The sequence below is a fragment of the Pinus tabuliformis genome, chromosome 8 (assembly GCF_031772625.1).
Source record: "Pinus tabuliformis cultivar Carrire ecotype Pingquan chromosome 8, CPIR1, whole genome shotgun sequence".
Classification (NCBI taxonomy): Eukaryota; Viridiplantae; Streptophyta; class Pinopsida; order Pinales; family Pinaceae; genus Pinus; species Pinus tabuliformis.
Window position 1 is genome coordinate 1,697,147,635 of NC_142294.1, and position 18,694 is coordinate 1,697,166,328.

Below are 18,694 nucleotides of genomic sequence, written 5' to 3' on the forward strand. Positions count from 1 at the left end.
GCACTTCTCATTTTAGTCGACTATACAAAGCTTTACAGGATGCCACTCTCGCAGAGATCATCAAGGTGGCTGGACTTTTCCCTAGGTTTGTTAATCATGAAGTGGTAGAGGACCTTGTTTTCCCTGTTACTTTGGGGGAACTAGAAGGCACACTTAAATGGTTTAAGGAGGACAAAATCCCTACACCGGATGGCTGGCCAATTGAAATTTATCTTGCTTTCTTTGAAGTATTGGGAAATTATCTCCTAAAGGTAATTGAAGAATGTAGGGAGAGAGGCCGAATGTATGATGCATTCAATTCTACCTTTATTGCACTTATTCGCAAATCTGATGATCCTCAAACTTCCAATGATTTCCGACCTATTTCACTCTGCAACTACATATACAAGATCATTGCAAAGATCATAGAAAATCACCTCAAGCCTATCTTATTAGAGTACATATCCCCAGGACAATTTGCTTTTCTTGACCATAGGTAGATCCATGAAGCAGTTGGTACTGCACAGGAGGTCCTTCACTCCATCAAAACCAAGAGGCTAAAAGGTATGATTCTCAAGATTGATCTAGGTAAGGCTTTTGACCACACTAGCTGGCTCTATCTGAGGATGTTATTGACTCATCTGGGCTTTCCTTTATCTTTCATTCAATGGATTATGTGTTGTATTACTAATGTCTCTTACAGTTTTCTTATCAATGGCTCTGCCTCATCATTTTTTCATGCTGAGTGTGGCCTCAAACAAGGTTGTCCCCTCTCACCTCTTATTTTCTTGCTTGTCATGGAAGGGCTGAGTCATTATATATCAGAGGAAAAAACACAGGGTAGACTGATGGGCATCAAGATCACAAATACTTGCATCCTTACCCACCTCCTATTTGTTGACGATGTGCTCATATTTCTTAATGGATCGATTGGTGATATTATTGCATTCTCCTCGGTTCTTTGATCACTCTGTTTTGCCACAGGTACATAATGCAATCATCTCAAATCTACATTTACTACTACTGGATGCACTCAAAATGAAATCCACACAACACAACAAAGATTCCCATACACCTTTCTCCCCTTTGATGAAGGGCTCAAATATTTGGGATTTCGTCTCAAGCCTGTAAAATACAAGATTGCCGATTGGGTTTGGCTTGTGGCAAAGATCGAAAGGCGACTAAATATTTGGCATCATAGATGGCTTTCAAACGCTGACAAACTTGTCCTCATCAAATCTATTTTGGAAGCTACTCCGGTGTACTGGATGTCACTGGCTTGGATTCCGAGGGGCATTTTACACAGAATACAATAGTTGTGTTGTAGATTCTTATGGAAGGGAAAACAAAAAGGGCACATCTTTGCTTGGGCTAGATGGGATATTCTTGCCCTCCCAAAAAAATGGGGAGGATGGGGTATGAAAAATTTAGAAGTATTTGCTAATGCTCTAGCAGCCAAATTGGGGTGGAATGTTCTTACCTCCAGGAATCTCTGGGCAGAGGTGGTCACACAAAAGTATATATCCCCACTCCATTCTCTCGATTGGATCAGACAACCCACTTGGGACAGATCAAACATTTCTACGATTTGGAGGGTGGTCCTTAACTCGCCTGCATTTGTCAGAGATGGACTGATCTGGAAGATTGGCAATGGGCATTTGGTTCATATTGATTTGGATCCATGGACTGGATGCGGGAATGCTTATCAATTACCACAGGCACTGTTTCACTACCTTACCAATGTTGGTTTTACTAGACTTGCCCATATTGTTGATCAGGGAAACTCTTCTATCTTCAAACAAGCTTGGAAATCCACTGAATATTTGGGCATCCCTCCCATCTGGCAAAACAACTGGCAATCTTATATCAATTCTCTCTGAAACTCATGTCCAGATTACTGAGGGGGAGGACAATCTAATTTGGGATCACTCACAGAATGGAAAATATTCCCCCAATTATGGCTACCTCTATATTTTTTTAGATCCTAAGCCCCCTATCCTTGCTTGGTGGTGGAATGTTCTCTAGAAATTGAAGGCACCACCCAGAGCTAAGTTATTTATGTGGTGCATTCTCCGAAACAAGGTTCTATTGGGGATAATCTCCAAAAGTGAACCTATCATGGCCCATCCTAGTGTCCTCTATGCAAACAGGACTCGGAATCTATTCATAGCCTATTTCTTACTTGCCCTATTACTAGTGCTTTCTGGCAAGAAGTACTTACACTTCTTTATCTTCAATCTAGATGGTAAGGCGAGGATATCTTGGAAGCTTGGCAATTGTGGTGTACATCAGCTCAAACACACAAGATCCAAAACCTTCCCATTCTGATCTGCTGTTGTATTTGACCTCAAAGGAATAAAATCATATTTTCTAGTACCTTCCCTTGCTAGCCACATGCTACTGCTCACCTAATCTCTTTATATCATTGCATCAAGTAGGAAGACCGGGCCCCCACTGCTCGCAATATCTCTATTGAGATTATTGAAAGGAACACTCCATGGGCATATTTTGATGGCTTGGCACAACATCATGGTTGTGGCAAGGGCATCCTTATTCACATCACAAATAATCACTTTTATAAGATCTAGATGGGACTGAGGGATGGGACAAATAATTTTGCTGAACTTAGTTCTTTTCATCATTTATTATATTTTGCACTTGAGAAGAGATGTCACCGATCACAGATCTTTGGCGACTCTAAACTAATCATAAATTGGTTTAATCATCAATTTGCAAGTCACATTCACACACTCCGGCATATTTTGGATGAAACTATGATGCTAAAAACATATTTTGATTATATCTATTGTCATCATATACACAAGGAACGCAATCAAATTTCTAACCAACTATCCAAAGAGGACTCGCACCAACCACGGGGGCTCTGGTTGATTCAGTAACAATCAAATCAGGGCTACTACAGCGATTACCATCGGCCATTTGAGGATCAACTGCAAAAATGGGCCCATAGGCCCTGATTTTATTGTCTTATTAGAATTTTTTATGTATTTAATCTTTTTTGCTCTGTACATCTCATGTCTATATATTACAAGAACATGTCATATGTAATTATTTAACAGTATCCCAACCAGTGGATAGATATATTTTCTAGATAGAACATCACAGGCAGTGGCTCTGACCACTCATACAACATATGCTTCTAGCATCTACAGCATGTAATTATCAACTAAATCAATGAAAGTTACGATTTTTCCTGGGAAAAAATCATATTTGTAGTAAGCAAAATTATGTACAGACTATTAACTAAGGCACAACATTTTTAATCAATATAAATCATGTTTCGGTTTACACACACACACACAATTGGGGTTATTATAGGTGGTTGGGAGGAAGGAATGGAATCCTCCCCACCCAAGTTCAATTCCCACAAGTGACATGACAGATGTTGGCACTAATTGACGATATATGCATATTCCTCATATGGAATATATAATGTTCTATGTCCGATATATATATATATATAAATAAATTACAAACTAGGCAATTTTTTGGAAAGATCCCTAAATGATCGCTTTGAAATTAAATCATTTCACTATAAACCAAAAGTTGATAACTCAAATATATGAGACAAATTCAAGGAGACTCTTGAAATATTAATACCATGACTTTCATGAACAAGGAAGTCCATTTGTGGCCAAAAGTTCCAATACCATTTGAGTACAAAAATGAGTTCAATATGAAATTTATGAAATTTAATCCTTGGCTTCATAAGTTAAATTTTGTTTACTTGTAAAATTTGCACTTGTAAAAATATATGCATAAAGATGTTAGAATAAGAAGCTTGTCTTTCAATCTTTGTGATGCAAGCTTCCATATGGGTAACTTAGTTAGTGTAAGTCACCAAAATAATAAAGAAAACTATAAGCCCTCTTCTTCACTGATTGCTTTTGCTAGTGAGGCTTTGCATAAGAAGCTTGTCTTTTAATCTTTGTGATGCAAACTTCCATATGGATAATTTAGTTAGTGTAAAAAGTCACTAAAATAATAAAGAAAACTATCAATCCCTCTAGTTAATTCATTGTCTGTGCTAGTGAGGTTTTGCTTATATAATATCATTTTCTTATAGAAAATTTGAAAAAAATCTATTTCTTTCCTGCTAAGGTTTTGTTTATATAATATCATTTTCTTCCATAAAAAATCATTACGAAAAAGCCCATGATAACATTTATGGTGTGAATATTATTAAAAACCTAGATTTTCTTTAATGGTAAGCAATAAGTTATTAAGGATGTCACAATTTCCCTCGGAAAAAATAGATGGAAATTAACATAATCACTCTGACTTGCATCTCTAAAGCAAAATGTGAATCATGACATAACAATTTTACTTCTGCCAGGAAAAGCATTATAAAGCAAAGTCATTGTTATACCAAAAAAAAAATGAAACATTATTAAAATACACAATTAGCCAATCACTTTGATCTATTTCACTTTGTCTCATCCTTCATCACATAAATATTATTAAACATTAAAATTATTATAATATTCTTCTCATTAATTATGCTCTACTCCATAAATTATATTTGCACAAACAAGACTTATTATCCCCCATTGCATAAATCATATTGCAGAAACAATTTGTTACAAAGATGAACCTCACTTATCCAAACAAAGCCAGGGTTACAAAGATGAACCTCATTTATCCAAACCAACCAGTGATGTGAACCAAATAGCACTAGGATTATATAAACCATGGAAGCCTCAACCTCCTCTACCAATTGTCCAAGAAGCTTTGAAGTTTATCCCAATTTGGGAGATGAAGCTTATTCCATACTTAGTCTATGAATGAAGGGGATAATGGGAGCAGCTACATTACACTAAAAATCCCTCATTTGTTGTTGTGACTTCATTCTTTCTAACAATGTATAATAAATGGATATGAATATTTTTTAAATATACAAATAGCCATTCACCTTAACCTCTTTTACTTGAATCATGCACCATATAAATTTTTATGCATAGCTTCTAATTAGGATCATTATAATAATTAAAATACTTTCTGATTTTAAAAAAATTAACTATCGTCCAAGGGGTCTTGGAGAGATGATGATAAAGCGCTCTGTTAAGACACTCCTTGATATGAAATTGTGAGTTCAATTCCCTGCCCAAATCAAGATGATATATTGGACATGATGAAGATATAGTGTTCCCTGCCCAAATCAAGATGATATATTGGACATGATGAAGATGTAATGCTACCAAACTTACCAAAAAAATAACTACCATTTTAACAAAAACATTTTTATTTCCTCCCTTATCCGAAAAAAAAACATGATAAAAATATAGTCCTAACAAACTTACCAAAAAAATTATTATCATTTTAACACTTCGATCAACTGATATATAAACTGAATAATCTTATCTTCATATATTAATACTTCACCATATGAATATTTCTGTATAAAGTCCCAAAATTATAACATGAATAATCTTATCTTCATATATTAATACTTCACCATATGAATATTTTTGTATTCTTGGAGTGTTTTAGTAATCAAAATACTCTTTCTGATTTTCCAAAATTAACTAACCTTAAAATTTATTTATTTGGATAACTCTAAACTAAATAATCTGATGCAGAACCGTAAATTGAATCATCTCAGATACTTTCATTTGTTATCAACCTTTTTCATAAAATATTATTTATCACATCCTAAATTTATTTTCTCCTTTCCACTTTTTGAGATATTATTAACCTCATTCTATATTAACCTTTTTGGAAGTTATTACATAAACTATTATTAAAATATTATTTTAATGTGTCTACTTACTTTTCCCTTTCTCAAAGTTTATCGTGTTTAGTTTCTTTTCACTTTCCGAAATATATACTTTCTTCCACCTATTAAGACACTAAATACTATTTTATCAAGGGCCAACTTTTTTCTTTCCACTTTTCAAATATGTTTTCTTAGGCACTTGGATGTTCTGAACTCTATTTATTGTCCAGTTTGAAGATACATTTTCTTCGGTTTTTGGAATGTAGTTTATCTGAGACTTGCATTATTCTCAAGAGTTTTCGGAAGTAAATCTACATAAACTAGCATATTAAAGTTCGATTAATTTCAATGAAAAGGATGTAGTGGTCAGGGTGTGAAGATTCTTTGTTGATTCTCTTGGTTCGGAGGTGGATAGCTACAAAGGCCCTTTTTATGAGAGTTGGATTATCTCATCTTTCTATGATGGGTTAACTTTGCTTAGACAGCAGAGATCCATCCAACCAACCCAATAAGAGAAGGCAAGAAGATAAACAAATAAATATACCCATCTCATATCATATTGAGTTGAAGGTCAAGTGAATTCAGTTCAGCCTTTTCTGCAACATATGAGCATTGTGTGTTCTGATTGATATAATACTATTTTCCTTTTTGGGCTAAAGAGAACATTTGGCCTAGGAAACAATTCTCGCATTCTGTGCTATGCCCCAAACCCAATAAATACCAACAATGGATGCAATGCTTGCCCAAATAAGTACATTTATACGTATCCTGAATGAAATTGAGTCTGGAAGTTGAAGTACATTTGTAGGTATCCTGCATGAAATTGGGTGTCGAGAAAGTTAAGTTATTCGTTGTCAAATGCATTCACATAATTCAAAGTTAACACACACTACCTAAATTCAAAATAATTACAAATATTTATTTTGCTTTCTACATTCTTAAAAAACTATTTTTGATAATCAGCACAGGTTTCCACATGACTCTACCGACAAATGTATATATCAGTATCCATCAACAGAGACTGTCTCAAGTTTGAAAACCTAATACTTTTCCCCCGAAATAAATAATTATCCATTTATAGCCCTCAAGCTTATGAATGTACGGAATACTAAAAGGATTGCACCATTCAAAAGACCTGTATTGCCAAGAAATGTAGCCCCTAGTATGAAATACCTCATGAATCATGACTCTAAAAATATTATTATCCAAACCTGAGAAGTGTTTCTCAATTTTTCATGGATCCAAAGCAGAAAAATAGCATACATTTAAAATGGATATTTCTAACTGGAGTTTCTCAAATGTCAAGAGTTCCAACTGTTTGATCAAAGCTCTCCCCTGAGACTTGCAGAGGAGAGAATCTACCAGTTGTCTCTAAAATATGAATTGGTTCTGGTGCTCATTCCAATTCTATGCTTCAACAAAGCTGTTGTCAAGAATACGAAAGCTGGAATTTCACAGGTCTGGAAGACACATCATTCAAAGCCATAACCGATGAGTCACCAACTTCTCAAAGCCAGATCAGTTCTGCATAAAAAATAAATGAAGACATCAAAGCCAACCAATATGCAGAATGAAGATTACCTTGACCAATTGAAGAATATGAAGCCATTCAATGCTTCCAGTAAATGTGCTCATGTCGCCAACTAGGTTGCATTGAGTCAAGGCTTGAGCATAAGAACTTGGAAGATGAATGTACGATGGAAGGGACTACTAAAAAATACTGCAGACAAAGAAAGACCAACTAGACCCCAGTAATTTCAAGGTGCATTTGATAATGCAGAATAAATAAAATAATAGCACTTAGATTGTACAGATGATAACTAAAAGGAAGGATGCTGACAAGTAGATAGAGGTGAACTTACATGGCTTGAGCACAAAATGGCATCTAGTGAAAGGCCACTGATGACAAGGACAATAAAATCACAGGCATTAACAGTAACTAGAGAACAAAGTAGTAAGGACGTCCCCAAATCAAGTTACAGAGAGAACTGTCAAGGATAATGGTTTCCAATGGAATGTACAAACCAATCAAACCAAATTCACTAATTACAAGCCTAAAAGGAGAAAATAAGCATAGTAGGACACAGGATGCATTTGACATAATAGCATTAGAAACTGGAGAAATCTAGCACATTGGCTGAAAGCTACAATGCTGAACAGTAAACAGAGGCAAGCCTCACAAGGAAGTTATTGATTGAGACTACAGAAGGACCTGGCAGAAGCAATGTTTATGAAAGTCAAGGGACTTAAGAAGACCACCCAAAAGAGGAAGAGAAATGTGTGCCTTGATCAACACGGAAAAAAGCATCTTTCTTTTCATAGGAGGAAACAAAGGCTAATGAAATTTCTAGTTACAATGAAATTCATCCAGCCTTGTCCAACGCAAACTGGTGACTTTGACAATTATGAAGAGCTTCATTATGTTCATCATATTCCAAACAGCTCTGGTCACAACTATCATGAAGAAATTATCTGCTGCTTATTGGTCAAGAACCTGAACAGACAATGTTAGTGTGGCTTATGCACCCAGTTGACAGAATAGACAGCTGGTTCACGTTTAAAGTTTAAACCAGTGGAGCCTGTCAACCTTGCAAAAAAGTAAAGCCAACTTTTCTTCTTGAAGTGGAAACATTATGCATCTGGCCCTAAATTTTCAACACCAGATGACTGCTGACGAGCTTCTGCTGTAGAAGTGTGTTCTATAGACTTTCCTCCACCAGAATCCACAACCGAGTCTGAAGACAAAGGACCTGAAGCAAGAGTAGCTGATGCAGATCCTATCTGATGACGACCAACCGGAATATCAATTGGTGAAGAGATTGACTGACTGTAACTAGAGTGTCCCATGGGATGATCAAATTTACAGGTTGGTCCAAACTTGCAGATACCATAACGAGAGAAGAACATGCATACTGGGGCCCCCTGTTTAATCACATGAACCAGAGAGAGGTTCAGAATGACAAAGAAAGAGACACGTGAATGGTACAATATTTATGGGGGCAACAAATGCAACATAGACAGTGAGAATAAGTGTACCCACATTAACCATGATGCAATTATGTTAGGTATATTCCAAAATTGAACAAGCACACCAGTTTTTCAGTCTAACTTTAAGCCTGGTTAATTATGATGTATCAAAATAAGTAAAAATTTCAGTTTAACCTCCAAACTTTGCCTGAAAGACCTGACAATCCTAAACTGATGCATTCAAATCCTTGTACTGTTCATGCAGTTGTTGAAGACCTTAGTGAAACCATCTCTTAGCTCTGGTGTTTCAGTTATATGTGTTCATCAAAGGAATCATGCAACATTGAGAATTGCACATTTCAAGTCAAAGGTTTTCTTGATGGCTTGGTATAACTATTAATATGACACAGGTAAAACATCCAAAGGAAGGTTATTGAATGCAATGCATGGTAGAGCAACTTCCAAAGTTGCAAAGAAATATGTTACAAGAAAGCAACAAAGGCAGTTTCTTTTAACTTGCTACTAACACTCTCATCACAAATGGGAAACATTTAAGCAGGGCAAACTGAAAATAAACTATCTCACCTCATCCCAAGAAAATGCATAAGAGCTTAGGACGCTATGCATTAAACATGAGCAATTTCAAATCAAGATCAGGCATGAACAATCTACTTCCAATTCTAAAAAAAATTAAACCAGAACAAAATGGAAAAACAGCAAAATATTAGAGGTCGTAGAGGTACACGATTTGGAATGGGAATGATCCTCTCTCTAGGATGATGGTATCTACACATCATGCCAAAGTTATATTTGCTCATCCAAGAAATCATGCAACACTGACAATTGCATGTTTCAAGTCAAAGGTTTTTTTAATGGTTGGATATAATTCTTAATATGACATGGGTAAAACATCCAAAAGAAGGTTATTGAATGCAGTACAGCATAAGAGCAAATTCCAAGCTGCAAAGAAACATGTCAGAAGAAAGCATCAAAAGAAAGCATCAAAAGTAGTTTTTGTTAACATGCTACTAGGACTCTCATCACAAATGAAGAACATTAAGCAGGGAAAATGGAATGGAATATAAACTATCACATCTCATCCCAAGCAAATGCATAAGAGCATAGAATCCCTTGCATTCAACATGAACAACTTTAAATCAAGATCAGGCATGAAAATCGACCTACAATTCTAAAAGAAAAATTAAAACAGAACAAAATGTAATACAAGCAAAATCTTACAGGTCGCAGAGGTAAGCCAACAGAATTGAGGACACAGTTTGGAATAGGAATGATCCTCTCTTTAGGATGATGGTATCTACAGGTCATGCCAAATTTACAGTCGCCTGTCTTCATGTAGAACTGACATTCTTGCTGACCAGGCCTTTCAGGGAACATACTTTCCCTCTGGGCACTGCTCGATGGCAATTGTAACGTTGGAGGCCCCATGCCTGGAGATCCAGGTGGAAAAGAAGAAAAGGTACCCTGAATTCCAGAGGCCATTGGATCTGTTTGGGATGTGGGCCCATAGACCAAACCTGCTCCTATTGCTTGTTGCTGACCATCTGAAGATGAAATTGAACCCACCTGTCCTTGCTGCAAGTAAAGAGGAAAAAAAAACTTGAGGTTAGAAAGAATGGAATGGTCTCTAAATGATATGCTCTCCAACTGAGACACGTACCCATGACAACTTGCAAATTAAGGTGATTGCTACAAGTCAAAGTCTTGGCTACTGTGAATTAGGCAGCACTCTAGACTCTAGATATTAATATTGCAAATATCCAATAAAAGATGCGATGTAATCATGTAACTAATAAACACCATGACAACCATCAATACTCATTGCATACTGTAACAAGAACAAAGGACACAATTGATCTACAGTCTGCGCATACAACAAATGCAATAAATTAATATAGTTTGCATCTCACAGCCTCAAGAATCGAGACCACAACAAAAAGAAAATGTGCAAAAGCAAGCTACAAACAAATCTCAGCTCAGGGCATAAATGTGGGTTAGTTCAAATATAAAGTACAACAAATGCAAGAATCTTCTTTGCTTCGTTCATCTTAGTTCCTTATCACCGGAAAGCACAACCAGGAAGAATAACAATCTTCCCAATTGCTATGCCAAGAAAGAAAACCTTTAAAAATTCCCCAAACTAAAAATCATGCGACTAGCAAATTTAATAATAAAGAAAAAAATATTAAATATAAATAAATAGCCAACTTGTCTGAGCAATTAGAGGAAAAGCTTACAGGATATGTACTCCAGCTAGGAACTGGCACTATTCCTTGAGGAAGGATCAATGGTGTATAACTAGAAGGGCCTTGCCAGCGAGGGCTCTGAATAAACGACGCCCTTTGCATTGGCCATGTTTGCAGACTTCCTGGATAGGCTTGAGGGCCAGGAGTTGTTGGAGATTGTACAGGTGTGAAAAGTGAAGACCCACGCACTGGAACTAATGGACCAACTGGTGGTGGATGATGGAATTTACAAGTAGCACCATACTTGCACTGTCCTGTTCTCAAATAGTATGCACACTCCTTTTCATTCTGTACAACAGTAAATAATATCAATGAGATGTTCACATGAGCAATGTAACATTTTCTAAATATGCAATAATATTACAATCACAGTAAAGGAAGTTGGGGATGCCAGAAAGCCAGGTCCCAAGTGTTAACCAAGCAAGTGTTGTTTAGAAACAAGATTCATGGATTATGTTGGGCCATATTTCCCACATCACTCATTATATAACTCAAGATACATTTCTACTCAAATCTATGTATAGTACATGAATTTAGTCATGGGACAAAAACCAATTGCAATATCAAAAGAGAAAATACTATATTTAACGTAAATAATATTCACTTAATTGATCCGCATAAAGAAGATGGACTACAAACCGGGCGTATTGGGTAGCCTAAGACATTTATTGCTGCCCGTCCTGTGCTTCCTGCTTTATCTCTTGGATGATGGAACTTGCATGTAGCACCAAATTTGCAAGTTCCCGTCTTCAAATAATACTACATAAGACAATTCAAGACATATTACAACGAAAGATGAGACATAGGATTATCTAAAGTATAACAAAACACAAGATGGAATCTAGATAATGAAACAAGAAAGAAATTAATTAATTCTCTCTATAGTCATTCTCACGTTACAAGCCAGATATAAGAAAATGCCCAATCAAAAAGTGGTATAGACACCATAATATGATAGAAATGATAGATATCTGGTGGAAAATATAGGGCTTTTCAAGTTGCAGAAACAATTGTTTTGGCTATAAAATCCTCCAAACAATAAGAAAATAGTTAAGAGGAATGATACAATGTTATGAAAAAAAACAGTATAACCTTTACTTCCAATGTAAGTCAGCAAATTAATACCTGGCATTCAGGTTGACCTAATCTTTCAGGATACTCGCCTTTATTTCTTGCAGCTGCTGCAGCCTAGCATGTCACATTAAGCAAACCAGAAAATTCACATTTTTATCACAAAAATGAAAAATATTATAATAAAATGATATACTACACTATTATTGAGATCCCTAACCTATCATTGGGGGATGTGGAAATGAAATCACAGAGGATTGCAAATGTTAACCCTAGTTCATTATAAAGTAGACCAATCCCACAGGGCTCACTTCCAACAGTCTTGAGACTGCTATTAACAGTATGACAGATTACTCATTACCAACTAGTAGATAGAAGGAAATATCAGTATTCTAATAATATGTAACAACCTGCAAGAAGCAAGGCTTGGTACTAGCATTTCATGTTAACTGCACAGAGAAAATTTAACTAGTTTATCTTAACAATCTGTGAGAACTGCCCAAAGTACTAAGGTCGTAAACATTGCAGTTCTATCCAAGTTTACCATATACATACAACTGATTAGGTAAAGCCCTGGTCAAATTCAAATTAGGGAGATAGCAAGAGAACCAAAGGGGCGAAAATACCTGCTTCCTGTTTGGAGGATGGTTAAACCGACAGCTCATGCCAAAGCCACAAAGTCCAGTCCGCATGTAATATGTGCAGTCAGGTTCACCGGGCCTTTCTGGATAAGAACCAATTTCTGGCTCCAAACTCTCATGCTGTTGTTGCAGAGTCATTTGCCACATAGCCTCTGCAATATATAATTTTCATTGTAAGACTACATTCTGATGAGATTACACAATAATATGGAGAAAATACTAAATGTCACATGTATCCATGTTATGGTGCACCATAGTAGATACCCAGGAGCCCGAGGTGTGATACCCACAACCCAATTAAATATAAATTTATAATATACCACTGCTCACATATCACTGAATAAGGTGACTTGCATAACTCTTAATACTTATTATTTGTGTTATATTCTAACAGCCAGATTACTCCACCTATGATTTGACATCCTATTACAGTGTGCCATTTTTGATGTCAAAATCCCAAAAACCAACCCACTTAGGACCACTTCAAACCTACTGTTAAGGTAACATGGAGAGTAAAACATGTGGCTAAGCGCTCTTGACAGCTGATAAGATCAACCACTTGTTTGCACTATACCTGAAAGTTGACGACAGGAAGAATTCGGCAATAGCAAAGCACTAACCACTAGTGACTAGAGAAATCCATCACTACACCAAACCTACTTACATCACTTGACAACCAGAGAAAAGACTTCATACTATTTGAATCCAACCACTAGTAAATCCACCAATTGTAGGAAGTACTATGACATTGAGCCAATCCTGACATTACAAATCATGACTAGTGGTACCAATATTAACATAAACCTGCATACCACACTCCCTCAGAACAACCTTAAACAAAACCGTTCAATTTGTGTAAATTGCAGAGTTAGAACCTGGTAGGCTAACTCAAGTGGTTGAGTGCTTTGTGCTTCATGCACAAGTTCTGAGAGTCAATTCCCCAGGCTGGCTGCCTCTGTGGTGTGCCTGTAGGTTCAGGCAACATACTCATCCCTGATGGGTTTGCACTTGGTACCATCTGTGAATGGGAGTAAGTTCTCAGAAATTTCCCTACGATGTTTTCTTTGGAAAAAATTGCAAAGTTGATTACTTAGAAGTTGGAACACTATATTTCTGAAACCCTTAACAACCTTTGCAACCTTGCCCTTGCTAACAGCAGATTAGATCAATGCCCTCATTTAACTTTACAATGTCAAATTACAACCCACTGACCATTTTAGCAAACCCATTGCAACCACGAATTCCAAGCGAGATTAATATTACCACAGACAATTCATCAGTTGCAACAAAGTAACTGCTAGGTAAAACACATTTTAGATGAGACGGCACATTTAATCTACAGTGCATCCCACTAAACAGTTGTTGAAAAATGTTTCCAGCTTAGACACCTGTTTCACTCTTATGAGAATTCCACTCAGAACTGTTCATCAAGCTCGCAGCCACCAAACCCAGTTCAGATAGTAGCCTGTCTGGTGTATTTTTACCAAAGTTGCCCTTGAGCTTCATCAATTGCAATCAATTCACTGCTACTAAATCTTGCCAGGTGCATTTCAGCAATGGCAATGCACCAACATCTACGGCAACACATATCATATTATCCACCCAGAGCACCCCTAACTCAAATTTTACACTTTGTGAGCAACCCACTACCTGCCAAACCAAATCTATTTCGGATTTCTTTGATTGCAAAATCCACAAAACAATAGAACAGGAAAAGTCCAAGGGGTTAGCTTTGCCAATGTTGCTGCGGATTTGGCTAGTTCTGTGCCAACAAATGCCCAGTTCAAATTACCCTGGGTTAGGCAAAGCAGTCTACACCAACAGGTTTACTAGGGGTGCCATCCAGGAACATGGGAAGCATCCCTTGGGTTTCCCCACAGGGCTTTCCTTAGAAAAAAAAAAAAACACTAGGCCAGAGCTAATTTTCTCAGTACACTTTATCAATCACAACCCACAACTATGAGGTCAATTCCTTTTGTGATCCAATGCCCAGTGGACTTTTACCAATGACAACCCACAACCATCAAGTCAAATATTTTTGAGATTTAATGCCCAGTGCACTTTATCAACAGTACAACCCACTAAACACTAGACCTGCTCATTCTCAGATTAACTACCTATTAGTAATTACACTATTCTGATATTGCGAGGAACACTTCATCATAGCAACCAACAAGGAAATCCTGGAAATGTCTATGAAAAGTCGTTTACATTGTCACCAAATGCATACCCCTGAATTTTATCAATTGCAATCCAGCTAAAATTAAAACCAATCCAACTCATCCTCTCCACGTTAACTAACATTGCCCATGTCTAATCTTCCTTATAGAAATCTAAGCACAGATTGTCTGGTTACTATGTACAGTCTCCCGCAATGATTGAGAAGTTTCCAAAAAATAGACGTCCATAAACTAACGAATATCTTCGCCAATAAAAACCAGCAAGGAAATGTTTGATTAAAAAACCAATCGCGTAATTATCAAAATTTATCCCCGCATTTTATCGATTGCAACGCACCTACAACTAGAACCAACCAAGTCCATCCCCAGCATATTAATAAACATCACCCATGTCTGAGCTCCCTTGCGGCAATCCAAGCGCAGATTTCTCATTAATGCATAGACCCTCTAACATTGTTGGAGAGCCCGGGAAGTCTCCCTGATATAAAATGTCAGATAAAGCGCCAATTGCATTATCAACAAGATCCACCCGTTCACATTTATCAATTGAAATCTACCAAACACTAGATCCAACTCAACTCATTCCCTCCATGTTAATTAGCATCGCTGATATCCAAGATCACTAGTGGAAATAAAGCCCAAATAGCACTTTTCACAGTTTAAGGAACATTCTAATTCCATCAACAGGGGAATTCCAGTTGCCACGCTTTGTTCGCAATCCCCACTCATGACTCGAACAATTCCATCTCATTACTTCCAACCCCCTGAACACATTATCTGGAAGACTCTGGCTTTTGGGCCAACAAAGCTCAGAGCTCAAACATAACTCCATGCTTACCCAGGCACTCCCTGCGGCCTGGATTATCTCAAGTCCTAACCACGGATTTTCAATTGCGCCCACTAAACCCAGGCTCAAACCCACAACCTCATCAACTCCCATTCTCTGCTCAATTGCACCCACTAACCCCAATCTCAAACCCACCACCCCATCAATTCCCAGCCTCTTCTCAATGAACCCAATGAGATCTGAACCATCGACGCCGATTACGCTAATTTCTATACATGGACTCTTAGCCCAAAGCCACTTCATCAATTGCCATCCATGGACCCCCAGCACAAAACCATTTCATCAACTACAATCCCCTACCATCCCAAACCCATTCCACACATTATGTAACAAATGCTCCTACCTATACAATCATCCACTAGCAACAAATGCTTGAAGCCACATAATCCCAACCCCCATAACCCAAACCCGGTTCCCATCCATCCCAATTCACACCCTAACTATACTAGCAAACTGACCCAACAATGCCTATCCAATACCATTGAATAATGCAAACAAATTCAATCAAAAACCCCCCAATTCAATCTCATCACACCGCAATTTCAATTCATCATCTCAGCCACACATACCTTCAACTCCAGCAATCTCTGCTCTCGGCCTCCCATGCTGCTGCCAGCCATCAGGATCGATCACCAAACCCCGCTGCCTCGCAAAACCGCCTTGCATTGCCGCATTGTAATCCATCAAACCCTGTACAATTGTAAACCGAAAAAAGCAAAACCGCTATACCACAAACACCATGTTTCTCTGTTTCTCCTCCAATTCGGGATCAAAAAGGCTCCTTGAAAACGAAATCTCACTCTTCACAGGCTTCTGCAGATGGGTTTTGCCTCATCCCACAGATCGATCTGATTAAAAAAATTCGTTAAAAAATAATCAAACAATGGCGTCCTCTCCACAGAGGAGCTTTGCCTTCCGAGGAGAGGAATCCATTCATTCATTCATTCATCTCACTTTGTCCGCTTTTTCTTCGCCCAAACCGCGCGGTGAAACCGCGCGTCAATAATTACCGAGACATAAAGGTTCGAAAAGAGGTTTTTTTTTAAGGCGGTTTTATGTGGAAAACCGCGTTTAAGGAACCTGGACTGTGTCCGTGCCATTAAAAGCCGCCTTGCCCACGCGTGCAAAGTGTCGCGGCCAGTACTTTCGCTTCAGTGGAATGGACGGTTCGTAACCCACCACGTAGGATCTCCTTGGGAATCGACGGCTTCGGACAGCTTTCTTGTTGTTATTCTTGCTTTTTTCTTTTTAGGAATTTATGAGGTGGGGGATTTTCCTCCTCTAAATTAAAAATATCTAATTTTTTAATATATTTTAATAAAAATATCTTATTTTAATATTGTGTAATAAACTATTGAAGTTGTTTAAGATGATGTGTGCCTGTGGGAAATGTTGTGTTTAGGGGTTATTTCGAGTCGTTATTATGACGATAAGATTATATATTGGGGAATTTTTAGAATTAGTTCAGTTGGTCGAGTTTTCGTTGTTAAAGCATTTTTGTTATTGAAAGGTTACGAGTTCAATTTTCTCGACACTTTTTAAGTTAGGTTTTGTGATAGAGTCGGTAGGAAAAAAAAAAAAAAAAAATTGATAAATATGTGTGCTCTTGGAGTCCAGCGGCATGATTGAGTCAGCAAGAAGTAAAATCTTTTGGAAAGATTTGCCTCATCTTGGAATCAGGTTTCGTAGTTGAGTCGGTTGGAAGTAATCCTTTTGGATAGATCTACCTAGTATAAATATTTTGTGGATGTATAGTCATTGATCTTCGAGGACCGTGAACCACATACAAAAGGAAAAAAGAAAAAAAAATCATTGTATTGAAGATGCAGTGAATTGACAAGCTCTCCAATTTAAGTGTAATAGTCATGTATAAAGTTTTATTAAGTGTAACTAAGAAATTTTATGAATCAAATATCTCGAATTTCAATAAGATGTTGGTTATTTGAATTTTGAATCATAGTTAATGATATTAGAACTTTTCTCTACGGTAGCAAAAGGTCAGAAAGAAGAAATAGAATAAAACATATTATTTTTCAATCGAGGAAAACTAAATGGGCATCAAATTTGCAAGTATATTTTGTATATGAAAATATAATTTTTATTCAATTTTTTAACAAAATGGTGATTTTTCTTTGATAAAAAAAACAAAAACAATCGGCCTGGAGTATGCCGTAAAACTGCTTCTGCTTGGCGAAGAGCTCGTCTTCCTCGGACGTAAGGAAACAGGTTAACAGCCCAAGACCCAGAGGCATCTGGCAGGAGTGAAAGCCTGCTCCCTTACGGACCACCAGCGGGTTATTACAGGTGGCGTGGTTTTCCTTGATAACGGTGATGAGTCAAATCGACATTCGCGGATAGCAGCCAGAGATGGCTGTCCTCACTGTTGGTTTGACACCTGAGTTTGAGAGGTTTTGCCACCTTCGGAAAAAAAAAAAAAAACAAAAACAAAATTAGATTAATCAAGGATCTTGTCATATTTTTTTGTGAAAATGAATGTTAATTTATGTGTTAGTGTAGTGTCCATCGATGAGACAAGATGCACGCCTTGGAGTCAACTATTATATAGTAAACCATTGTTTCCTTCCAATGACTTCATCAAATTTGGTAGTGAAAATCTCAATTTTATCAATGAAACAATTTTTAGCATTGTAAATAGATTCCGTAAACCTCGATTTCCATTAGGGAACCTTCAACATTGCATTTTTTTATTTTTAATTCCAAATTTAAGGGAAATCCTTTTAGGATTTATGTAAAAAGATTCATTGGAAAATGAGCTATGTTTGCTACAAGAATATATTATTTCACAAGTGTTATCTTATTTCACAAGTTTTTAGTAAATGTGTTTTTTTAGTCATGAAGTGTTAAAATAGTGATTATGTGTTTTCTTATGCAAAGTTGTTATTAATGAATGATCACATTACATGTAGAGTTTGTGGCCAAATACAAGTATTGGGTTGTTGTGTCTCTATGAAGTGTGAAGTCATGTTAAGGTAGCAAACATTGACTAC

General features: G+C 37.0%; 1 protein-coding gene across 1 annotated transcript; it reads right to left on the reverse strand.

Moving 5' to 3' along the window:
- Nucleotides 1-6,879: 6,879 nt before the first annotated feature.
- Nucleotides 6,880-16,671, reverse strand: LOC149242785 (zinc finger CCCH domain-containing protein ZFN-like). The gene is made up of 8 exons (XM_089374318.1): nucleotides 16,256-16,671; nucleotides 12,645-12,811; nucleotides 12,073-12,135; nucleotides 11,587-11,706; nucleotides 10,939-11,235; nucleotides 9,923-10,276; nucleotides 7,298-8,638; nucleotides 6,880-7,176 (listed from the first exon to the last, which is right to left on the reverse strand). The coding sequence occupies exons 1-7, from the start codon at nucleotides 16,368-16,370 to the stop codon at nucleotides 8,348-8,350; spliced, it is 1,407 nt and encodes a 468-aa protein (XP_089230444.1). The 5' UTR covers nucleotides 16,371-16,671; the 3' UTR covers nucleotides 6,880-7,176; nucleotides 7,298-8,347.
- Nucleotides 16,672-18,694: the final 2,023 nt, after the last annotated feature.